This window comes from Neofelis nebulosa, chromosome 9 (assembly GCF_028018385.1).
Source record: "Neofelis nebulosa isolate mNeoNeb1 chromosome 9, mNeoNeb1.pri, whole genome shotgun sequence".
NCBI classification, from domain to species: domain Eukaryota; kingdom Metazoa; phylum Chordata; class Mammalia; order Carnivora; family Felidae; genus Neofelis; species Neofelis nebulosa.
In genome coordinates, this window is record NC_080790.1 from 115,020,837 (window position 1) to 115,045,943 (window position 25,107).

General features: G+C 50.7%; 1 protein-coding gene across 4 annotated transcripts in view; it reads left to right on the top strand.

Moving 5' to 3' along the window:
- Positions 1–23,429, top strand: part of TM9SF4 (transmembrane 9 superfamily member 4) — a 53,841-nt gene extending 30,412 nt beyond the window's left edge. For 3 of the 4 annotated variants that reach the window (XM_058685214.1, XM_058685213.1, XM_058685215.1), the window contains exons 4-18: positions 2,231–2,399; positions 2,500–2,629; positions 3,775–3,898; positions 5,222–5,340; positions 5,470–5,581; positions 6,948–7,018; positions 9,506–9,638; positions 10,692–10,773; positions 10,869–10,944; positions 13,780–13,863; positions 15,394–15,569; positions 16,084–16,147; positions 17,439–17,558; positions 18,405–18,494; positions 21,462–23,429. In XM_058685214.1, coding sequence (XP_058541197.1) covers positions 2,231–2,399; positions 2,500–2,629; positions 3,775–3,898; positions 5,222–5,340; positions 5,470–5,581; positions 6,948–7,018; positions 9,506–9,638; positions 10,692–10,773; positions 10,869–10,944; positions 13,780–13,863; positions 15,394–15,569; positions 16,084–16,147; positions 17,439–17,558; positions 18,405–18,494; positions 21,462–21,611 — 1,700 coding nt within the window. In that variant the 3' untranslated portion in view covers positions 21,612–23,429. The remainder of the gene's footprint in view (positions 1–2,230; positions 2,400–2,499; positions 2,630–3,774; positions 3,899–5,221; positions 5,341–5,469; positions 5,582–6,947; positions 7,019–9,505; positions 9,639–10,691; positions 10,774–10,868; positions 10,945–13,779; positions 13,864–15,393; positions 15,570–16,083; positions 16,148–17,438; positions 17,559–18,404; positions 18,495–21,461) is intronic. The other variant, XM_058685217.1, reaches the window with a different exon arrangement.
- The last annotated feature ends 1,678 nt before the right edge of the window (positions 23,430–25,107 follow it).

Consider the following 25,107-nt stretch of genomic DNA (forward strand, 5'->3'; position numbering starts at 1 on the left):
AGCTGCTGTTACTAGGCTTCTAAAAGGGGGAGAAGGGGAGACCCTCTCCTGAGTGGCCTCGTCCACACTCGTCACAGCTGCTACTTTGCATGGCTGTGTCGTACTCCCTGAGGTGGTGCAGCTCGTGCCCTGCCGCACAGTTCACAGGCCAGCAACTCACAGCTTCTATCCACAGCCCTGACCTGGCCTTTGAGCCCTAAATTTGGATATCTCACCTCCTGCTTGACATACCCACCTGACATCTCCAAACTGAAAAAACGCCTTCAGTCTAAATTTGCTCTTCTTCCTGTTTTCCCCCTAGCACTCGGCTGTGGAAACCTCAGTCTACCTGATGTGCACCACTCTTCACTCATCCCTTTTATCAGTCAGCATCAGGTCCCCTAGTTTTGCCTGCTCGGTAGCTCCTGAATCTGTGTACGTGCTTCCAGCCTCAGCATAGCCCTGACCAGCCACTGTCATCGCTTACGTGCATGACTGACTGGCATCGCCCCAACCAGTCCCTTGCCTCTTCTGTGTTTCCTTGACAAAACAGCCAGAGTGATCTTTCTGTCATCAGAATCAGATACTGTCTTCCTTCAGCTGTTAGCAACCCTTCACTGGCGTTTCTTGCTCCCTGGATAAAGATCGGACTTCCAGCACAGCCCCCAGGCCCCCAGGTGCAGCTCTGGCCCATCTCTTGAGCTCACCTTAAGTCACTTTCCCACCTGCCCTCTGCACCACAACCACACAGGTGTCTCAGACTCACCACACTTCTCCCACCCTCAGGAGCTTTTGCATGTACTGTTCCTTCTGTCTAGAATGTTCTTCCTCTGTCTCGTTACATAGTTAACGCCTCTCTTCTTTTAGAGCTCACTTCAAACATCACTTCCTCAGGGAAACTTTCCTAGACCTGCTCCCCCATGTCTAGAGCAAGTTCCTCTTGTTATACAATGTAGTCTCGTTATCCTGATGATTTAACCAAAGTCTGTCTTCCCACTACACTGTAAGATCCATGAGTATGTCTGTTCAACATTGCATCTTCAGGGCCCAGCACGTAACCAGTACTAGGTTCATGTTAGGAACAAATGAACAAACGAATGAATGAGTGAACAAATGAATGAACAAACAACTGAAGAAATGACTGACTGACTAGGCAGAGAGTGCCATATCCAAGCAGGTCCATGCTGGGAAGCACGTGTTAGACCAATTGTTCGTGCAGGAGCTAGTCCTGCCTGTTGGCTTCGGTGGGTCTTCAGCTTGCCCCAGTTTCACAGTGTCCCAGAAGAACTGTTAGTAGAGTTCAGAATGAAAGTGCCATCGGTTTTAGTTGACAGTCCCTAACTGCTCAGTGCCTGCTAGCATGACATCCGGAGGCCCCTCTGAAGCAACAGGCATGCAAAGGGTGTGCCAGTTCGTTAACTAAAAACATGTTTTGGCTAAAAAATCTCAGGTGCTGGATTTCAGTCCACTTCCTCTCCCTGCCTGAGCTAGGATCTGAAGACACAGAAATGAATAGGACACATTGTCGGCCCTTAAAAGAACTCAGAGGTCGCAGAAATGTAATATATTAACACATTGTGCAAAGTCACATCATTGACATGGAAAGGTGCAAAGGTGATGCTGATGATAAAAATAGTATTTGTTGTCTGCCTGCTCTGTGCCTGGTACTTTATTTTTCATTGTAACCCTGTGAGATGGTTACTATTATAATCCCCATTTTACAGGTAAGGAAATTGAAGTTTGTTGAGATTAAGTAATTTAACCAAGACTGCTAAGATAGTGAGTGGCAGAGCCAAGGTTCAGTGGCCAGTCCTGTCTTTGCCACTGTACAAGACTGCCTGTACACAGAGGCAAATCAGGGAAGAGGGTGACGGGCTCAGCCCTGAAGAACTCAGAAAGCACTTCCCAGAGGGTGAAATAGAAACAGCTTGAAGAGTGAGGAGGAATTTCCCAGGAACACGGGGCAAGAAGTAGCACTCTGGGCAAGGGAAATGACATGAGGCCCAGAGGCATGGAGTGACGTGGCATATTTGATGTGCCCTGGAGAGTCTGGGGGTGGTAGAGCAGAACGGGGGTGGAGCGTACAGGTGGGAGTAGGATGGGCAAGCTATCTACAGACAGGGCAGAGCATTGACTGCCAGGTGCAGAACTGCCAGAGGCCCTGCAAGTCAGCCCGGTGTCCCCGTGGCTCTGCTGGCCTCAGCAACCTCAGGGCTGAAACTCTGAGATCCATCTGTCTCTCTTACGGCAGGAGAGGTGCTGAGAGGGGACCGGATTGTCAACACCCCTTTCCAGGTGCTAATGAACAGCGAAAAGAAGTGTGAAGTTCTGTGTAGCCAGTCCAACAAGCCAGTGACCCTGACCGTGGAACAGAGCCGGCTTGTGGCCGAGCGGATCACGGAAGACTACTATGTCCACCTGTAAGTTGTCCTCTGCTCCCTGCAAGCCTCGCCTTGGTGGATGGGAGGGCACTGACGGGAGAGGTGGCCCAGAGGGACTGAGCGGGCCTTCGGTTTCCAGCATTGCCGATAACCTGCCTGTGGCCACCCGGCTGGAGCTCTACTCCAACCGCGAAGGCGATGACAAGAAGAAGGAAAAGGATGTGCAGTTTGAGCATGGCTATCGGCTTGGCTTCACGGATGTCAACAAGGTAGGGTGTCTCGGCGGGCTGAAGGGCTGTGGGAGTTTCACCCTTTAAGGCACGAGCTCTTGGGGCCCCAGGGAAGGATATATTTAGCTAGAGGTTTATCACAAAGGTAGGATGGCCAGGGCAGCTTTCTCTTAGTGCCCCTAGGCATGGCCTGTCAGAGTCCGAGTGCTTTGGGAAAGGCTCTGGCAGATGCTACACAGGAAGCGGAAGGCACAGTCCCTAAAAAGTTAGATTCCACGTTTATAAGACTAAAACAAAAGAAAAAACACAGAATTCCGTCAGTATGTAGGAAAGAGAGCTTTGTAGTGGTCTAGAGCATGCTGGCTTCCTGGGTTTTGGATCTCACTTCCACCACCTACTAGTTGTTGAGTGACCTTGAGCCTACCTATTTCCTCACTGTGCCCTCGATTCTTCGTCGGTAAAATGTATGTAATGGCCATACCCGCCCTTTGGGGTCGTTATGCAGTGTAAATCAGATAATTTGTGTGTCTGCTTCATAGCACAGCCTCTGAGAAATATGCTGATAATGGCAATGGTTGTAATAGTGATTCTCCTATCTTTCTAATTTTCTAAACGGAACTCCTACCGCGTGGGGAATAAAAGGCAAAACCATTTCTTTTGAGGCATAATCCCTGTCCTCAAAGGGCTTCTGATCCCAGTTAGGAAGAGGACTGACCATGTAGACCCTGCATCTTAAGTCCTAGTTGCTGCTTACTGATGGTGCTGGCGCCATGACGACTGATGCCAGTGGAGTTCAGAAGAGCTTGTTGTGCGTTCAGGTTGTCATGGAGGAGGTGGGCCTTGAAAACTAGGTAGGCTAGAGCTGAGTGGAGTCGGGTGGTGTCCTAGCTGCAGCAGATGTGAGAACACAGCTGCGGAGTGGGGACTGTGCACGGGGCAGGGAGATGTCAGGGGAGACTGCAGGGGAGCTAGATGTCTGAGAAGATGATAGAAGGCCTTGAATGGTGGGCCTAAGCCCCAGGGACCCCTAGAGGGTTTCTGAGTGGGGAATGCTGTGAGAGCAGTGTTTCTGGCAGGTTGAAATAGCTCGGCATGCTGGACGAGGGGAAGGACCTGCTTACCTGGGGTGATTCTGTGGCTATTTCTTGACTGCTGGTATTTTGTTCTCTCCATCGCTGTTTTAGATCTACCTGCACAATCACCTCTCGTTCATCCTTTACTACCACCGGGAGGACCTGGAAGAGGACCAGGAGCACACATACCGCGTCGTCCGCTTCGAGGTGATTCCCCAGAGCATCAGGCTGGAGGGTGAGTGGGGAGGTGTGACCAGAGGGGCAGGGCTGGATGGGCCTGGGCTTCCACACCCAGGGTCTTCTCACACTCGTTTCTGAGACGGCTGATAGGCCACTGTGTTATATGGGCCCGGCCAAGGTAGGGTCACTGCGTTCCCATCAGAAAAGGTGACGAGCAAGGGGAGAGCTGCCATCTGTTGTGTCCTGGCCTGGCACCTTCCCAGTTTACCACCTCCCGGCAACCCCTGGAGGTATGTGTTGATCATAGATGAGGAACCAGAGACTCAGAGAGATTGGTGACCTGGCCAAGAACACACAGCCACTGGGACTTGGCTAGGCCTCTCATAAGAACCAGCCAGCTTACCCTCAGTTGAAGAACAAAGGGGCAGGCAGAGCGGTCGGGCAGCTGGTTTCTGTGCTTCTCTTCCTCTGTGTGAGTGATTGGCGTAGACTAGAATTGGCCCAGGTCAACAGTTGTGCAGGAATCTGAGAGCCCAACTCTAGCCCTATAGGCCTGATAGGACCTGGTCCAGCTTCTCACCTGTCAGCCTTTGCTCACCATGGGACATACTTGGATTTAGCAGGCCTGGCCTTGGTCCAGGTGGTAGTGGGTTTCTGGCTTTTTTTTTTCTTTGTTTTTTTTTCTTTTTAAGCTATGGAACCTCATTTTCAGTCATACCCAGAAATCTCACGTAAGACATAGATCCTTTCAGAGTGCTTTCAGAGCACTGTGCTGCCCCTCCTTCTGGTGAGTGTCGTGAGCACAGCTTTACGTTTGCCGTGGGATTTTTTGACATCATCTCTCCCCTCAACTGTTTCCTTGAGTTTAGAGACTCTGTCTCCTTTTCTCCCCATTTTGTTTCCAGCACGGTACTGGGCACGTAGTAGGTTCTTACTATGTGTTAAATTGGTGGACAGATAACAGGATGAACAGATGAGTAAATGAAGAATGAAGCATCTGAGTGATTGCATTACTGAAGTGTTGGGCCTTTGGAGACAGTGAATGGGAAAACATGATAGCATGAATGGGTGGTATTTTTCCTGTTTGGTGAGGGTGACTGAGTAAATACGTGAATGTTTGAATTGAGTGAAGGAAGACATTAAATGAAGGTCTCAGACTCCCTCTTGCACACTCAGCACATGCCTCTCTGCATCCCCAACGGCCCTTAGGAAGGTCAGGGCTCTGGGATGCACAGTTTTACAACTGTCTTGCTTCTGCTCAGACCCTGGGTCCCAGCAGCAGGCCTCTGAGGGCCCCCCCCCCCCCGCCCCCAAAGAACAGCCCATGGGTAGTGTCACTGGCCCCCACGGGAACAGACTGAGTCTCTATCTCTCACAGACATCAAAGCAGACGAGAAGAGTTCTTGCACCCTGCCTGAGGGCACCAGCTCCTCGCCCCAGGAAATTGACCCCACCAAGGAGAATCAGCTGTACTTCACCTACTCTGTACACTGGGAGGTGAGAAGGGGCTGGAGCTCATGACAGGGGAGGCGGGTTCTGGTCTGGGCAGGAATTGTCTAACAAGAGACCTGACTCTTAAGTGCTTCTTTTCCACCCTATCTTCCCCCTCCCCCTGCCACCCTCCAGGAAAGTGACATCAAATGGGCCTCTCGCTGGGACACTTACCTGACCATGAGTGATGTGCAAATCCACTGGTTTTCTATCATTAACTCCGTCGTGGTGGTCTTCTTCCTTTCAGGTGAGAGATCTGTGGGATGGAAGGTAGAGAGGACAAGAGGGTGAGGGAGGAAGGTCTGAGGCATCACATTACTTTAAGGGGGACTTCTAGGGTGTTCCAGGGGGCCAAGTGTAGGTCAAAACAGACATCAGGGCTCTGTGGTAGGCATCAGGTGTGCGGAGGTGAAGAAGATTCAGTCTCTACCTTGGAGAGCTCCCTAGGGAGAGACAGATACATCTCTTCATGCACACCTTCCTTGATTCATTGGACAAGATTTTGTTGTTGCCCATGCTGTGCAGGCACTGTGCCACAGGCCGGGGATGTGGCATTGAGCGGGTCCAGCCCAGTCTCTGCCCCCACAGAATCTGTTCTGGTGGTAGGAGAGACAAAAAAGCAAAAACATGGTTGAGACCTGAGGGTGATGAGTGCTGTGGAGCAGATACAGGGTGACCAGACGCCCAGCTGTGGAAGGCTGCTTTAGAGAAACCCTCTCTGAATGAGGAGCCACCATTCAGAGACCCAGGGAAGGACTGGTCCAGCAAGGCCACGGCCCTGCAGTAGGACAGGCTTGGTGAGAGGCTGGCGAGCAGGGGGAGGGTAGTGGGCAGAGGTAGAGTAAAACTGGTCATTTCAGTATCATATGGGAAGTAAAGATAATGCCCGCTGCTCTGTATTTCACACTTACTGAGGGCCAGCTGCTGTGTTAATAAGCACTTTACAAACCTCTCATTCCTTCAGATTCCATGAGCTAAGCCTAAAATGTTAAGTTAGCTTGAGGTCATACAACACGTTCTCTTAACCACTGTCGTGTGCTGCCCAGAGAGGCAAACGAGCTACTGTGGAGGTACAAGTGAGGGGACCTCCAAACCATTTGGTGTGTTGAAAGGCAAAGATGCCTAGAGTGAGTCTTGCAGCGGGGGTGGGAGTCGGGGCAGAGTGGGGCGTTGCAGGCAAAGGGAGCAAGGAGTAGCCCCGGTAGAGGCGTGGAGGTGAGAGTAGAGGAGGCTGTGAACGGATGACAAAAGGAGCAGGCAAGCAGGGCAGAGTAAGAGGTGAGTCTGGGAGGAAGTAAGGCTACAGAAGTCAGTAAGACCAAGCCACAGAGCAGCTGGGTGCTGTTCTCCCTGGAATAAAAAGCACTGTGCTTTGGCTGCCCACACCTGTCCCCTGCCCTCTTTTCTGCCCCTACCAGGGGAGCGATCCTCCGTGTGCCCTTGTCTGGATAGCTGGGGTAGAGCTCTGCTCAGGAGAGGCAGCTGCATAGCCAGTTCCCACTGGAGGAAGTTCCCAGCCATCACTCAGCAAAACACCAAGCCTAGGAGGGCATGCAGCCCAGGAGACCGTATTGGCAGTACTCACAACTCTTCTCCCCACCCGTTTGTTTCAGGCATCCTGAGCATGATCATCATTCGGACCCTCCGGAAGGACATCGCCAACTATAACAAGGAGGATGACATTGTACGAGGTCTTGGCTGGGGAGGGATGGACTTGGAGAGGGAGGGCAGACTAGCAGTAGGGCTCTGGGCCTATCAGACTCTGTGTGTGTGTGTGTGTGTGTGTGTGTGTGTGTGTGTGTGTGTGTGTGTGTGTGTGTGTGTGAGAGAGAGAGAGAGAGAGAGAGAGAGAGAGAGAGAGAGAGAGAGTAGTTTCAAAGGGAAAATAAATGTTTAATCCCAAAATGATGGGGATAGGCTTTCTGATTTCCAAGCACAGGCTTTCTGATTTCCAAGCACAAAAGGATTGGGAGAAATCACAGAAAGAAAACTTAATGGATATGACATTAAAAATCTAAAAACTGGGGGCACCTGCCTGGCTCAGTTGGTAGAGCATGCAACTCTTAATCTCAGGGCCGTGAATTCAAGCCTCGCATTTGCTGTGGAGCCTACTTAAAACAAAAAATCTAAAAACTGTTCTGCATGTCAGAATACATACACACACACAAAACAGAAAAGTGGGAGACAGTATTTGCAACAAACTTGAAAAAAGATGATACAGTTAAAAGAATTAAAAAGCCCCAGAATTTCTAATGTGAGAAGGAACAAAAAATGTATAGACTATACATGGCTAGTAAACTTGCGAATAACCATTTTTACCTCAGGGATAACCGCCCCCCCCCCCCCCAAACACAGAGTCCAACAATAATGAGAAGACAGTGGGACACTTGGGTGGCTCAGGTGGTTAAGCATCCAACTTCGGCTTGGGTCATTATCTCACAGTTTGTGAGTTTAAGCCTCTCATCGGGCTCTGTGCTGACAGCTCAGAGCCTGGAGTCTGTTTCAAATTCTTTGTCTCCCTCTCCCTGTCTCTGTCTTCCCCTCCCCCTACTTGTGCTCGGTTGCTCTCTTTAAAGAATAAATAAACATTAAAAAAAAAAAAAGTTTGGACCTTCAAATCAGCTCAAGTGTTTTTTAGTATAATACTTACCATTGGCATGGTTGACCTGAGCTAAACACCTTTGCACACCACCCAAGCAAGTATAAATTGGTAGTTTTCTGAAAAGTAACTAATCAGTCTATATACCATGAGCTATAAAATGATTTGCTTGCTTTGACCCAGTAATTCTTCTAGAATTTTCCTAAGGAAAACAAAAACACAAAGGCTTGGGCTAGAAATATTTATTATAGCTATATTTATAACTTGAATAAACTGGATGTAGCCTGATATTCCATAATAATGGATTGGTTATGTTATGGTACAATTATACAATGAAAAATTGTGCAGACATTAAAATAGTAATGCACGGAATATTTATTGGAAATGATGAAATGCTCATGATCAGACATCAACTGAAAATAACAAAGTACGCAATAAATACAGTATGATTCCAATTCCATTGTTTAAAAATTATATATACATATGCACATATACATATATAAAGGGCTAAAGGAAATGTATCAAAACAATGGCATTGTTTTATGTCTTTTCTGGGTTTTTAAAAACTTTTGACTGTTTACTTATGAGTTTTATATCTTTTGTGTAGTCTTTCTGGATTTTTAAAAAATTTTCTACTTTTTGTCCATTTGAATATCATGCCATATGCCAAAAAAATATTTTTTCACTTTTTTATTACACAAGAACACATAATTTTTTTAAGTGTATTTTGTGAGTGAGAGACAGCATGCGCATATGCGAGCTGAGGAGGGAGGGAGGGAGAGAGGGGGAGAGAGAGAGAGAGAGAGAGAGAGAGAGAGAGAGAGAGAGAATGAGAATCCCAAGCAGGCTCTCTACATTATTAGCGCAGAGCCCGATGTGGGGCTCGACTCAATGAACTGTGAGATCATGACCTGAGCCGAAATCAAGAGTTGAATACTTAACCAACTGAGCCATTCAGGTGCCCCACACATACTACTTTTATAATCAGGTAAAAAAAGCTGGCGGTGGGGGGGTGGGGCACCTGGGTGTCTCAGTCGGTTAAGCATCCGACTTCGGCTCCAGTTATGATCTCACGGTTCATGGGTTCAAGCCCTGCATCAGGCTCTGTGTTGACAGCTCGGAGCCTAAAGCCTGCTTCGGATTCTGTGTCTCCCTCTCTCTCCCTGAAACCCCCACCCCCCGCTCACACTCTCTCTCTCTCAAAAATAAACATTAAAAAAAAAGCTAAAAAAAAATTGCTTCTAAATCTCACAACCCAAAACCCCTCAGAGTTAACGTTTCATTGTGTTGATGTTTAAATTATTTTTTCATGCCCCAGGCATGTGGAATTTGGAGAGGAGTTTTGCCTTCTATGTAGCTGTCAGCCTCATATTTGTGCCCTCCTTTTCCATGTGACAGTTCTCTGGGAAGCGCTATTTCATTTGCTTACACCCCTGTCAGAGTGGAGGCTGGTTGATACCTGAGGGACCCTCAGCCCTAGTCAGGTGGCATGGGTCCTTGGGGATGGTCCCTGCAGGAGCTGCCTCCTCTGAAGCCCAGGAAGCAGCCTCATTCTCTTACCCTTTCCTGCAGGAAGACACCATGGAAGAGTCTGGGTGGAAGCTGGTTCATGGTGATGTCTTCAGGCCCCCCCAGTACCCCATGATCCTCAGCTCCCTCCTGGGCTCAGGCATTCAGCTCTTCTGTATGATCCTCATAGTCATCTGTGAGTGGGCCTGGTGGGTCTGGGTGTGGGGTCCTGTCACCAGAGGAGCACAGGCCTGAGTCTGAGAGAGGAGTGGCTTCCCTCCTGGAGAAGGGGGGCATGTCGGCAACACAGGGCCAGACAGAGTCAGCCATCCCAGAGGGAAGGCTGGGTCCTCTCAGCACCAGGCTCTGGTGGTTTGATGCCCCTCAGAGTTTTCCAGCACTATTGATAGCCTACCACGCCCACTCCATCAGTGAAGCCGCACATTAGTGCTGTGACGTTGGCCTGTCTCTACAGTCAGGCCTTAGTGACTAACACAAGTCAGCAATGGCATTGGGAACGAAATCAGGTCTTTTCTCAGAGAACAGCCCAAAAAACCCTAATATATGGTAATTATAGACGGTTCTTAAGTCAGTCTGCCTAAATTTTTTTTTTCCATTTTAACTATTTTTTGACATATGACACTGTAAGTTTAAGGTAGACAACACAACAACTTGATATGTGTATAGATTGTGAAATGATCACAACAGTACATTTTGTTAACGTTCATCACCCCACGTAGGTACATAATTTTTTTTCTTTGATGAGAACTTTTAAGATCTAATCTCTCAGCAACTGATCTGCCTAAATTTGTATCTCAGCCTCATGCCTTTGAGCTTTGTAACTTTGGATAAGTCACTTAACCTCTGCGAACATGTTTTCTCATTTGAGAAATGGATAACCAGCCTCTACCTTGGAGGGCTGATAGGGCAGATTCAGTGAGCTGGCGTTCATAATGCTGTCTGTCAGCTCAGTGCCTGGCTGGTTGCAAGTGCTCTGTGGGCTGGAAGCCACAGTTAAGATGTGTCCAGCCAAGGCCCAGTGCCACTGTGCCCCTCTGCATCGCAGCTGAGACCGGTCTTCCCCTGCAGAGAGGAAGGGAGTATGCTGTCAGGAAGGCCAAAGGAGAAGGGAGCCTCATTTAGCCTCATCTGCCCTGGGCCCTGTGTGCTATCCTGGGATGGGGGCTGGGGCCTGGGACCATGGCCATCAGCCACCCTGACTCTCTCTCTTCCCCCACTCCCTCCACAGTCGTGGCCATGCTCGGGATGCTGTCACCCTCCAGCCGAGGAGCTCTCATGACCACGGCCTGCTTCCTCTTCATGTTCATGGGGTAGGTGTGTCTGAGCAGGCTCTGGGGCTGGCATAGGCTGCCTGCCCTTCAGCCAGCAAATCCCATTGGTGTGGATCCCTCCCATTTCCCTGCAGGGTGTTTGGTGGATTTTCTGCTGGCCGTCTGTACCGCACTCTAAAAGGCCATCGGTGGAAGAAAGGAGCCTTCTGTGTAAGTGTCCTAACCTCCTGCCAGTGTTGGTGTGGAGCCAAGAAGCTTCCTAGGCTCCTCAGCAGTGTAGGCAATCTGTGGTGGGGGTTAGGACCAGAGGCAGAGCAGCAGAGTGATAGAGTTGGGGTGGGGGGGGGGGGGGTACTCACCTGAGGGTCAGGAACACTGGGCTGTTGCCACAGGCACCTTGAGACCTCCAAGGGCCTTTTGCTGCATCTGTAAGAAGAGAGGATTGAATTGAGGTGATTTTTAGCTTACACTGTCTGATGGCTCAAACAAGAGAAGAAATAGAAAATTCAGAATAACAGAATTTGGGCACCAAGCCTAGGTGTTAAAGTTTAAGGCCAGAAACTGACCACCAGGGCTACTGAGAGAACATCCTGTGCCATGGAGCAAAGACAAGTACCCGCCAGGGGTAAAAGAGGCCTGGCCATGGTGCTTCCAGCCTATCTTCTGGACTTTGTTGTCTCCATTTCCTCTTCGGGGAGAACAGGTCCTGCCCTTCTCTGTCCTCCTGGTGGTGAGGACAGTTCTTGGCAACAGAAAAGACCATAGAAACCCAGGAGGATGCCTGGGACTTGACCCTATCTCTCAGGGAGCCCTAAGCCCCCTCTCCCAGACAAGTGAGGCCCTCCAGGACCCAGGAACCCCCTGGTGCCAAACTCAGAGAAGCTTGTGGTCCCAGCTTTCTGAAACCCTTCCCTCCCTCCCTCGCTCTCTCGCTCTCTCTTTCTCTCTCTCTCTCTCTCTCTCTCTCTCTCAAGCCCCAGGGGAGCTCTAGCTGCGACACCCCTGGCACAAATTAAGCCCTCCCTGTAGAAGAGCTGTGAAGGGGACTGTTATAGAAGGATCAAAGAAAGGTCCTAAATTCTTGATGCATTGAGTATTTTTCTCAGGCCACGGTGTGCCAAGAACTGAGGACCTATGGAGGCATGGAACCCAGCCCCACCTTCCCTGGTGCGGCTCTTCCTCCCACAGCACCCCCAGGACCTCCCTCAGCCAGCCCCACACCAAACCCAGCCTCTCTGCTCCGCACCTGGGCCTTGCGTCTGAAGGCACCATCATTCACCTGGACCCCCAGGCCAGACTGTTGCGTTGCTTCCCAGCCTCCTGCTCCCTCCTGCCCACCTCCTCTCGGGCAACAAGTGTTGAGAGTTTTCCTGCCAGACAGTCTGTGAATTCCCTCCCAGCTCCAGCTCTGGCTCTAGAACTCTTGCCCAGGTTTAGGATATCTTTGCCTCTCGCCCGGACCCTTGACTATCTTAGGCGCCCCTGGTGTCCCTGCAAGAGATGACCCTTCCCTGGGGCTCTGCCTCTGCCCACAGGTGAGCATGTGCTACGGCCCACAGCGGTACAGATACTCATCTGCCCTTCTCCAGCCTGTCTTCCCCTGTGCCCGGCCACACCACCCCCTCTCTCCTCCCACCTCATCCATAAGGTCTAGCTCCAGTGTCACCCTCTAGAAGCCTCCTCCTCCATTCTGACCTCTGTGTCCTCCTTGACACCCCAGAGGAACCTGGGCAGAGCCTCATGCCTACAAATAGTGCCATGGAGCTAGTTCTCCATTTATGGGTCTGTCTGCCTCGCTGGAACCTTCCTGTTCTCACCCCTGGTACCTAGCACAGTGCCCATTCTGTAAATTTCGGCCAGGAGGGCAGTTGAATGCCCTGCTGCACAATGGTATGAAGCAGGAACACGCAACAAGGGAGGAAATGGCATTTGAAGTGGGCCTTGAGGAAGGTTTCAGGTGGGCGGAAGCAGCCAGCAGGGTGGTCTGGGGTTCTGGAATCTCCTAGTCCCCAGTCCTGGCTCTGTCCTTTCTCTTTCCCCATCTCCGGTGGGGGATGGTTGCACCTACCCCTCAGAGTTGTTGTGTGGATAGAGAAACTGCATGGAAGGCCCTTGGTACAGCATTAGCACTCAGGAGGCAGATACCCTGAGATAACTCTGCTTGCATAACAGCACAAGGGCAGTGACCTGTTGTGGAGGGCGGGGAAGTGGGGCTATGGGCCTAAGATGAAATTGGCATTGGAGGTTGAGTGCCGGATTGCAGGGGCCCTCAGGCAATGTGGTCAGTGGCCCTCCTGGGTGCTTGGGCGGCCACAGCAGTAAAGAAGGCTCCTGTAGGCCCAGGGCTTTGGTTCCGTTTGCCTGGGCCCCAGTCCAAGAGATCTGAATGGATGGTCTACAATGCAGTGGGTCAGGAGCTGGGACTCAGGTTACACTGCTTGTGTTTGAGCCTCTGATCCACCCTTAGCTGTGTGGAGTCAGGGTGTGTATTTAACATTGCTGGGCCTCAGTGCCCTCTTCTTTAAAAAGGGTAATGCTAATTATCCATCGAGGCAGGCATGTAGTGAGGAGTAGGTGAGAGGATGTGTTGTGAGGCCAGCACCCACTGCCCCTAAGATTCAAAGCTTATCCACCACTCTAGGCTGTTTGGGTGAGGCCCAGACATAGGTGTTTTATAAAAGTTTTATTCATTAATTCCTAGGGAGTTGCATTCATTGCAACTAGGGAGCTGCCATTCCTGTTCAGCAAATGTGTATTGAGCAGCTACTGTGTTCTAAGGATTGGGAGCAGCTCAGTGGGCAGGGGGAGCTCCTGAGGCGCTTCCAGTCTCGGGGATAGGCAGATATTGACCAGGTAACAATACATATTCACAGACTGGGATGAGGGCAGGGGAAGGGCAGTTGAGGGAATGTTTTCTGGAAGGAATGGTCCTTGAGCTGAGTCCTGAGGGACAAGGAGGGTTGAGGGCCTCTAGTCTGGGGACCCCACTGGAACGGGTGGCAGCTCCCTAGTTGCAACCCCCAACTTGGTCTCCCTTGCTTCCAGACGGCAACGCTGTACCCTGGTGTGGTTTTTGGCATCTGCTTCGTTTTGAATTGCTTCATCTGGGGAAAGCACTCATCAGGAGCAGTAAGTAAGGGAGGGCCGGCTATGCTCGGTCCCACTCCCATAGGTCACTTCCTGCTGTTCCCTTCCCTTTTCTGAGTCCCCAGCATTCTGTTCCCAGTCCCAGGGGCTGTGGACGAGCTGGGGTTTCCCCAGCCCTGCCCGTCCGGCTGCCCATACTCCAGCCCTGGCCTTCTTGTGGGCTCTTGCAGACAGCTGGCCAGAGCTCACTTCTCTAAAGGGAGATTTCCACAGTCCAGGGGCCAGCTGGGGAATCTCCCGTTGCCTCGGCCAAGGGAACGTTGCCTGCTGTGGGTTTATTAGGTCAGTATCCCAAACAAGGCTCTCCGCCTGTCCCTGTCCCGCAACACCAGCCCCCGCGGGTTGTCCTGCCCTCAGAGCGGGGACCCTGCCAGCCCCGGCCATTGGTCGTAACTTGTGCGGGACTCATGGAGTAGGATTGCAGACTCAGCTGGGGGTGGGTTTTGATCCTGTGGCAGGATTGCAGTGGAGGGGGAGGGCAGGCATTTGCCATCCTGGCCTCAGTGGCGAGAGCCGCCTCCCCTCCACCTGCAGGTGCCCATTGATCAGAGGCCCTTGGGTGAGGCTGGGAGTCCGGGGTGCCGGTGGACTGGCTTCTCTGCAGCGGTTGGGGAAGACAGAGTCATGTTCATCCTCTCACTTCCTCTTTTATACCTGTGTTCCTTCTCTCTTTCAACATTTTCCTCCCAGTTAGTTACCAACTGCTCATTATAAATACTCATTGTAGAAATTTTGGAAAGTACAGAGAAGTTGTAGTATATTTTTGCAGTCTTTTCAGCTATATTTAAAATAGAATGATATAACTTTAAAATTGCAGTGTAACAGCAGGCATTTATATTGTGCTTACATTGGAATAAGTACTGTTCTCAACACTTTGTATATATTAATTCACTTCTTCCAGTTTGCATGACTCTTGTAACAACATAATACTGTGTAGAACAGGATAAAGAAAAAAATGAAAAATCACTTATAATCCCTACATCCCATCTGAGGAAGTACTGTCAACTTTTCAGCATAGGCCTCTGTAGGCACATATACATATAAATACTGGGATGTTTCTATTAAAATGGAGTCCTATACATACAGTTTTATAACCTGCTTTTTTGGCTTCAGAGTGTATTATGGTGTTTCATTTTAACAAAATTGGGAACACACAATTTGTGCATTTTTGTTTTTTCCCTTTTGTCTTCGGTTAACATACCATGTAATTCTTCATCCTGGCCTCTTCACCACCCCATTATGTTCTTGCTTCCTGCCTCCTCCCTGGATGACGAGCCCCTCTTGGATGCCGGGGCTCCTTCTTTAAGGTCCTCAAGCTGCCCTCCATGTTTCCTCAGGGCTGGATCAGCCCCAGGAGGTTCTGGCCAGGAGCCTTGTGGGGGATGTGAAAGCAGGATCTTCTTGGTCGTAGTGGCCTTCCTTCCATGGGACCCATTAGGTCCCCCTCCTCCCTGCATAGCCCCTGGCCTGAGCTTCAGGGCCTTGTGGGGTCTCACGGTGCTGTGCCCGCAGGTACCCTTCCCCACCATGGTGGCCCTGCTGTGCATGTGGTTCGGGATCTCCCTGCCCCTTGTCTACCTGGGCTACTACTTCGGCTTCCGCAAGCAGCCATATGACAACCCTGTGCGCACCAACCAGATTCCCCGGCAGATCCCCGAACAGCGGTGGTACATGAACCGATTTGTTGGGTGAGTCTCTGGCAGGGGTGAGGCCAGGGAATTCTAGAGTGGGCAAGGCGGACACTGCCCTGAGCCATTTCCTTAGAACGCGGAACAGGGTACCCTCCCCTGGGATGTTGTGCCTGGTATTTTGCAGCTCCAACAGGCTCTCGTAGACTTCGTGAAAGCTTAACTCGACGCCACATTAAGGAGACCAAGTTGTAACCAGACTTGGTGTTGGCCTAAGAACCCCCAGGATAGGGAAGGGAGGGATGGAAAAGTGCAGATGAGACAGGGGAAGACCATCACTTAGATCTAGGCAAGTTATGCCACCTCTCTGTACCTCACTTTCCCCATCTATAAAATGAGGAGATTGATGCCCAGCTTGCCTCTCTCTCAGGAGGCTGTTATGGTCCAAAAAGTATGCCAGAGAGTTAGAACCACCACACCTGTGTGAGCACCATCCCTCATGCTACCTGGGAGGAGCCTGGATGCCCAGTGGCCCGGCTCTCCTAGCGGTGTTAACCCTCCCCTTCTACCGTAGCATTCTCATGGCTGGGATCCTGCCCTTCGGCGCCATGTTCATCGAGCTCTTCTTCATTTTCAGTGTGAGTACTGCTTCTCCCCGGGGCTAGGTCAGCCCCAAGAGGTTGGTAGGGTGCTCCCCCGCCCCTCCACACACAACCTTCACCCCTACTAGCCTCGTCCCTGTCCCTCCACTTATGTGCTCTGCCTGTTACCACCTGAGAGATTTCAGACAGGCCCATTTATGCTCTCAGGGTGTCCACTCCTGCCCCTTAGATGGCTTGGAAGGATAAATGAGATAGGCCATTGTATATGGGGTCTGGTGTGTGGGAAGTGCTCAGTAAATAGAAGCTGTGTCAGTAATATGGCAGCCAGTCTCCACCATGACTAACGTCATGGCATCTGATTTGATTTCCAGGTCCCTATACATCTTTTTACCTGTTATACTCTGAACTCTCAGGAAAGCGGGGGGAGTGATTCCTAATTCTCAGGATTGTTGTGAGGCTAGAATGTGACAATGTCTATAAAAGGCACAGGGCTTGGCACTCAAGCAGAGCTTGTTAAGTAGTAGCTGTTGGGATGATGTGACTCCTGCCCAGGCTTGCCAAGATGGAAGTTGGCAGAAGGGCTCTTTAGAGCCATCTGCACCTGGCTGAGCCAGCTCGGCACTCTGCACCTAGAGTGCCTTGCACCAAATCTATACTGGGCCAGCATCCGCTGCCCTGGAGTGGTCCAGCCCCTCCCTGCTGATATACTGGCCCAGCATCTGCTGCTCTGGAGTGGTCCAGCCCCTCCCTGCTGAGACCCCCTTGCCCACCTAGCCCTGCCTAGGAAAAGGGTCAGAGGATGGGTTGGCTGCCCCCCAGAGGGGGTACCTTACTCTTTTTGTGTGACCCTGGGCCAATCGCCAGCCTCTCTGAGCCTTGGCTTCCTCATCCGTGAATGGCCACGCTTTCATAGGCTTATATCTGGAGATGCACATAAAGCATGTAGCACCTTGTCTGGCACACAGTAGGCTGCCCGTAAGTGGTGGTGGCTGCTGTGTAATTTTGATTTGGGTGGGATTCATTATTTTCCACAAGTTGTCAAGTTCAGGCTGGGGCCCACCCATTGCAGGATCAGCCATGCCGCAGCTCCTCCCTGAGAACACCCTGGCTCCCCCTGTGCTCCAGGGAGGAAGGGCCAGTCAGACCCACATGCGAGGCCTACAGGCCCCAATGGTATCATGATGGTGTCTCCATTCCTGTCCTGATGGCAGGTGGTGTGCCGGTTGGAACTGAGGGGTGGCTTTTCGAGAACAGGCAGCATGTGCCAAGGGAAGGGGTCGCTGGGTGGAGGCAGGCTAGCTGAAGGCCAGCTGTGATGTGTCCACAGGCAATCTGGGAGAATCAGTTCTATTACCTTTTTGGCTTCCTGTTCCTTGTCTTCATCATCCTGGTGGTGTCGTGTTCACAAATCAGCATCGTCATGGTGTACTTCCAGCTCTGTGCAGAGGTGAGGGGAATGGGGCCAAGAGTTGGGGGTGAGGAAAGCTGGGTCTGGACTGGATGGGTCATGAAGCTGTCTGGGTTTCCCATGGGGCCCCCCTCCTCTGGCTATGAGGTCTTAGGCAAGTACATCACTTCACTTAGCTGAACCCCCATTTATTCAGCTGTAGACTGGATTTAAGAATCCCTACCTCACAGCATAGTCACATGGAGTAGTTACTGCGACTTGCAGAAGGACACTTAGATTTGTCAGTACAGAGTCCACTCCAGTAGTGGTTTCTCCAGTAGCTGAGGCAGATGGGACGACCTTCCCTCCCTCTGCAGACTAGCTCTTGGTGGAGCCCCTTGGGAAGGGCTCTGGGACAAACAGCCTGAGCTGAATCCCTGGCTCCTGCATTAGAAGCCCTGGTTGGGCAGTTGGTTAACCTCTCTGTGTCTTCTGTTCCTCATCATGTGACAGGATAGCAAGAGGGCCTGACTCAGCTACTACAAGGAGTAGATGAGCTGATTCATGTATAACACTTAGAATGGTGTCTGGCCTGCAGCGAGCATTTGCTCAAGAAATGTTAGTTGTTGTTACTGCTGCTCTTTTGCTGTGGTCCTTGTTGATTTTTTTTTTTTTTAATTGAGGTATCACGTATGCAGAATAAAGTTCACCAATTTTAGTCTACAGTTCAGTGAATTTTTAGAAATGCATACGGTTGTGTAACCATGATCACAGTCAAGACAGAAAACATTCCCATGACCCCAAATATCACTGTTCTTATCTAGGGTCTTTAGCCCCTCAGGCAACCATGAAACTTGGGGAAGAGAGATTGTGCCTAGAGACAATAACTCTGCTCTGTTTCCTCAGGATTACCGCTGGTGGTGGAGGAATTTCCTAGTCTCCGGGGGATCTGCGTTCTACGTCCTTGTCTATGCCATCTTTTATTTTGTTAACAAGGTACTGCCCTGTGTGAGGGAGCCCCCAGCCCTTTCAGGGCAGGTTGGTGGACACGAGGGTGCTGGGGGAACACCCAAGTGTCTGAGTCTTTCCCACCAACAGTGGGAAGAACCAAAGTCATTGTGTTCTAGAACATGCTGCCTTTTAGGACAGAGAGAATCTGTGTTCTGTGTGTTTGGGAGACAAAAGCCTTCAGGATAAGTGGCACAATATTGCATGCGAAACCTGTGAGATACAGCCAAAGCAGAACTTAAAGGAAATCTCTCACCTTACAGCACTGTTCACAGGAAATTGGAGACACTGATAATGAGGTACTCAGCTCAAACTAAGAAAGAAATAGCAAGAACATGAAAGAACAAAGAAGGTAGATGAGAAGAGTTAATGAGGATAAAAGCAGAAAATTCCGAAATAGGCTTTGGTGCCCAAATTTAGGAACTCGGGTTCACCCAGTAGTGGCATGGAAGGACACAAGCAGATCCCCACTTGCCACAGTGGTTTTGGTAGGTCTGTGCATGACACATGAGCCAGATGGATGGGCCACTGAAAGGAGTTTGGGCTCACTGTGGTGGACCCCTCCCTTCCAAGGCTACCACCGAAGACGGTCTCACCCGCTGTGCCTCTCAGGTCTCCAGAATCCAAAAACAGGCAGAGTCCTCTCTGCTTGCAACCAGGGTGTCCTCCCAAACCAGAGTCACAGGTCAGTTGGTGGAGGCTTAGAACGCCCTTTGGCCAAATCGTCAGGTTGGAAAGAACTGTGTGGATCATCCTATGGTACTCCACCCCCGCTTCCGGTTTGCCGACTGTGCCCCTCTTTTCCAGAGATCCCAGCAAGTAACCATGTAGTTCAGGGGTCAGCAAACTAGTGCGTGCACCAGTGAGCCTGTTTCTGTAAATAAAGTTTTATTGGAACACAGCCATGCTCGTTCACTTACGTATTGTCTATGGCTGCTTTCACACTATAGTGGCAGTGTTGAGTAGTTGTGACAGAGGCCACATGGCCTGCGAAACCTAAACTATGTATTATCTGGCTTTTGAAGAAAAAGCTTGCTGACCCCTGCTCTAGCACCTCCAGTGACAGAAGACATTCCCTCCTGGCATTCTCAGTCTCTTTGGTTAGCACCTCCTGTCATTATCAAAGTCTTCCTTGATTCACACTGGAATCCATCACCCTGTAACGTCCATCTTCAGGCCATCCTCTTATTCCTGGAATCATCCAGAAGAAATCTAATTTCCCTCCTCTATAGCCCGTATTCATCAGAACTTTTGAGCGGAAAGTGACCAAAACTCATTTCCAACTGGCTTAAGCAAAAAGAGAATGTATTGACTGGTATAACTTGGGAAGTTTGAGAAGCTGGAGTTCTAGCTTCAGGCATGGTTAGATCCAGCATTTCAAATGGTGCTCCACATCCATTCCTCAGCTCTGTGTGTATTCTTGGCTTTAATCTGCATGCAGGATCTTGCCTCAAAGTGGAAAGATGCCAGTGGCAGCCCTAGAGCTAAAAGAACATCTTTCCTCTACCGTCAAGTTACCAGTCCCAGGGAAGATGCTCATTGGCCTGGGTTACAGGCCATCCCTCACTGCTCCTCAGGTCCCATGGGATGGCGTCCTCTGATCGACCTGCTTAGGTTCTGTGTTAAAACTGACAGCCCCAGCAGGGCCACAGAGTAAAGGAGTGGGTACCCCAAAACACTGGGAAGATGGAAGATGGGAGACAGTGTTGGACAAATGAAACCTAGCTACAGGGCCTCCTAGACTGCCCCTGGGGTCATATCATGATCTCCTTTTCTTCTTCCCTGTGCCCCAGTCTTTCTTCTCTGCTCTAAAAACCTCCACCCCAGCCCCAGATCCTGTCTGTAAAATGACAGCCTTGGCCGGCCTGAATTCTAGGGGCCTTTCCAGCTTTGCCTATTTGCCTTGTACCTTTCCTGGTTTTGCCACTGGGTTTACCTACCACTGTCCTGTCCCCTACCTCCCTCACCCCATCTCCAGACACGAGAAAGTATGAACCTGGGGAGGGTTAAGCCTGAAAACATGGCCTTCACTCCCCAGTTGGAGGATATATTGACTTCTTCCGAGCTCCTGGCATTTTGTGACCATGTGTCTACCCATGAGCCCCAGCACAGTCCCCACTCAGGCCCTGGTGTGCCGAGTAGGTCTTGATACCAAGGTTCCAGATTAGCTCTGCCCACCCCAGCAAACACCACCACAAACAGGTCTCTGGCATTCCTGCCGGGCCCCTAAACTCTGCAGGAGAGTCCAGCGTGCTCCAAGATGAATTCCCTGTGAGATGTTAACAAAAGTGACAGAAGCATTCTTAGGAGGAGAGGATTGTAGGCTGGCTTATGGTGGCTCCCCGCTCTTTAATCTTGTCTCCCACCACCTCCCGGCTGCTGCTCCAGCCATCCAGGATTGTTGCCATGCTGTTCTGGGGACTGTGGAGGGTGAAGAAGTGACAGAGCTGTGGCCATTCCTAAGGCATGCTGGCCCTGGCTCCTCTCTCTCTCCCAATGAGCTCTAAGGCCCTTCTCCAGGAAGATTCCTACCCCTACCCGCCCGCCCCACCCCCCCACCCCCCGCACAAGAAATGGCCTAGGATAGTGGAATTGGGCCTTGGACACCCCCAGCCCTGCAGCCCAAGGCTTAAATTCTACCTCCTTCTGCTTCCTAGCTGTGGAACCATGGGTGCTGTTGGGCCCCTCTGTCCCCCATCTGTGGCTGGTTAAAAACCTGCCATGGTGGTCATGAGCACTCAAGGCGGTACCCGGGCCCTGCTGCCGATGAAGGCTCGCCATGGCTGTGAGCTCCGCCTGCCCCTCCCTGCCGACTCGGAGCAAGCCCCTTCCCCTACCAGGCTTCCGCTTCACCACAAGATCAGTGAGAAGGTCGGGTGGGGGGCGGTGTCCAGGTTGGCCATGGCAGGCTGACACTAAGTGTCCACCCCTCTCTTCTCTCTCCACTTGCCCCAGCTGGACATCGTCGAGTTCATCCCCTCTCTCCTGTACTTTGGCTACACGGCCCTCATGGTCCTGTCCTTCTGGCTTCTCACGGGCACCATTGGCTTCTATGCAGCCTACATGTTTGTCCGCAAGATCTACGCTGCTGTGAAGATAGACTGATGGGGGTGGACCATGGCCAGGCCCACTCTGTCCACGGACAGGAAGCCACTCTGCGTGGGGAACTGCAGGCACGCAAATAAAATAACTCCTGCTCGTTTGGAATGTAACTCCTGGCACAGTGTTCCTGGATCCCGGGGCTGCGTGGGGGGCGGGAGGGCCTGTAGATAAATCTTGGACTTTTCTTCATCAATTTATTCCAGTTCTGTGGGGGATGAGGTTTTTGTGGGTTGTTTTTTCTTCAGTGCTACGAAAGTTCCCTCCAGCAGGAACTCTCAGACCTGTTTATTCAGGTTTATTTTTGGTTGGGGGTTTTTTCCTTAGTTTTTTTAACGTAAGGATCCAGGATGGATAAATCACCAAGACACTGGGTTTGGTCACTGTCTCCACCTCAGTTCCTCAGGCTGTTGGCCACCCCACAACTAACTGGAAGAGGAAACGCCTGGCCTTCTGGGGCTTCGGTGAGGTTTCCGAGCCTCTCACGGCCCATCCTCACCTCTGATGCCGCGACAAAGCCCAGCTCTAGCCCGGATGTGCATCCTCAGTGCCGACCAGCCTCTACCAGCCCTCTCCCTCACTCTTCTCTCCCCCCAACCTCCTCCCAGGGCTGCCCAAAGCAGGGCTTCCAGCCAGGCCTCCAGGGTGACCAAGTCTTATTGCTACAAGAAAAACCCCGGGAAGTACTTGGGGCCAAGTGCCCCAGGACAGCAGGACTCACCCCTGCTCGGAGCAGCGGGAGTTTGCTGGACCAGAGAAGAGACTTGCAGTGAACTGTGCTTGCCAAGAAACCCTGGATCCAGGGCCAAGTATTTACAGAGTCAAGCCAAGCATCCACGTGTCTGTCTGGGACAAGGGTCCTCACCCCTCAGGATTAGTCCCCAGTTCTTTCCCCGGGGGGTTGCTGCTCTTTGCGAAGTGTGCTGGTGGCGGGCCCTCTCCACTCCCCCTACCAGCAAGCACAGAACAAGGCCGGGAGACCTCAGATGCCCTCCTTTAGGTGGCTGGGGAGAGAGGCGTTCTATCCCTGACATCCCCCCGCCTCAGTGCTCATGCTCAGCTCTTTCAGCCAGACCCATCCCCTCCGCTTCCACCTCCATCTCCTGTGTGTCTGATTCTTGCCTCCTTGGGTGACACCTGCTTGTGGGAAGGAAGATGGAAGGTCAGTTCTGTCACTCTTTCCCTGATTCCCAGGAATAGGCAAAGAGCCAAGTTAGAAAGAGGGAGCTAGCTTTGCAAGCCTGGCTCCTCTGTCAGCACCCAACCCCCTGTGCACCCTGTGCATGTCCCATACCAAACATTTGTTCTTAAGTTGCAAGACGCCAAACCCACCCTGGGGTTAGTGTTTAAGTAACAGCCGCTCACCCTTGCATCAGCCTCTTTGGGACTCCCACCACAAGACAAAGCTCAGGATGCTGGCTAAGCTCGGAACACACCCCACCCCCATGACACCCTGCACCCCGACTCCAGGTTCTCCCAGCAGCCCCTACCAGCTCCACCAGTCAAACCAGTGGACTTCTCAACCTTGCTCACAGTGACTCCGTAGCGCCAAACGGTGTCCACCAAGAATCAGGTTGGAGAAAAGGGAACCCAAGCAGTAGAGAATGATAATGGAGGCTTTTGTTCATTCAAATCTCGGATTTTTTCCCTAAGAGATTCTCTTTTTTGGGGGTGGGGGGAATTAGGAAATGGACTCCTCATAAAAGGTTCAAACATCATCAATTTTTCTGACTTTTTTAATCATCATCATTATTATTTTTAATTAAAAGATGCCTGTATGCCTTTTTTTGGTCTGATTGTAAATAAATATGCCATTGACCTGTTGTCCTGTCTCTTGAATCTCTTCAAGGGGTTAGGAGCCTGAGGTGAGTCATCGTCCCTACATGGGTTGAGCTGAGTGGTTTCCCTCAAAGCTCAGTCTCATGTCAGGCTTTCGGGAGCTCAGGCCCCTGTTGTTCCCCTGTGTGGTACAAGCCCATAGCGTTTCCCATTGGCTCGGTCCCTCCATCCTGAATCGCAGGCATCTGCCCTGGTCCCACAGGTAGGAAGTGGCAATCAAGTTTGACCTTGGGTAGCAGTGAGACCTGGTTTTGGATTCCCAGCTCCAATATTTTACTGCCAACTCCACCTCTCTGTCCTCTAAGACTCCTTCAAGTAGAAACATAGGTCAAACTGTCTTATGTCCCAAGGGGAATTGACTGGTTCGTAAGTCATCAAGGAAAGGAAAGGTTTGGCTTCAGGTATGGATAGATCCAGGGGTTCAAAGGCTAGCTTTAGGATTTTCCCTTTCTTCATTTGCTTCTCTCAATCCCATTCTGTCCCATTGTCAAAAATCTTTCCTATGAGGGAGGCAGTAAGGGCATGTCACAGATCACTCTAGGCTTACATTAGCCAGTTTGGAAAGCCTAGAGGAAAAAGACCTCCCCTTCCTTGCCTCAGTATATTCAATTTAGATCAATCCCAGAAAGGGTTCCTGATGGGCCTGGATTACTGTTTGCACATCTTAGAGCATCACTCTATCCAGGAAGACAGGGTTTTGTTATAGGCTGCATGCTCCAGGGGTATTGGACACTGTGAGTTTTAGCCCCACCAGAATCCCTTGGAAGGGGTAGAAAGAATAATTAACCACAGCAAGGGATGCAAAGCAAACAAAAACAACAATTACCTCATACCCTGCTCCCTCCACTCGTGCCTTGGTTTCCTCGTTTGCGGTGAGAAGGGCGCTGGGTGCCACTCATGGAATACTTCCAGTGTTCCAGATGCTGTTCCACTTTCCACATATTATTCATTCTTGAATATGATCCTCTGAGGCATGTTCTGTTATTAGCCCCTTTTTACAGAGGAGGTAACTGAGGTATCCTGTGGTTGAGGTAGCCTGGTGGGGGTCCCCTGGCAGGTGTGTACCAGAGTATTTTTCAGCTGAAAACTCCCAAACATGTTCTTCCAACTGCTACCATAGCTGCCTTTTAAAAGAACCATACATCTGTGTGTACAGATAAATTTGTGAACTGGAACCATGGTATATACACCGTGAAACACCACAATCAAGACCATCTATCCATCGACCCGAGTTTCCTATGTCGTTTGGAATTCTGCCCAACAGCCTCTAAACGTCCCCAAGAAAACACCAATCTACTTTCGGTCACTATAGAGGAGTTTGCATTTCCTAGGGCTCTATATAAATACAGTATGCTTTTTCTCCCATCTTTCTCATTCAGCAGAAGTCTTTTGAGACTCATCCGTGGTGTCGTGTGTCAGCAGTTGATTCTTTTTTATTTCCAAGCATCATTCCTTTGTATGGATATACCAGAATTTATTTGCTTATCTCCTGATGGATGTTTGGGTTGTTTCTAGCTTGGGTCTACCACAAAGAAAGTTGCTGTGAATAAGTGGAGAAGGGAAGTGCCTAGACCATGTGATAGGTGTGTGTCAGTTAAACGTGGAAGCTCTTCCAAGATGATTGTGTCGCTTTTCATTCCCATCCCAGTATATGAGAGTTCCG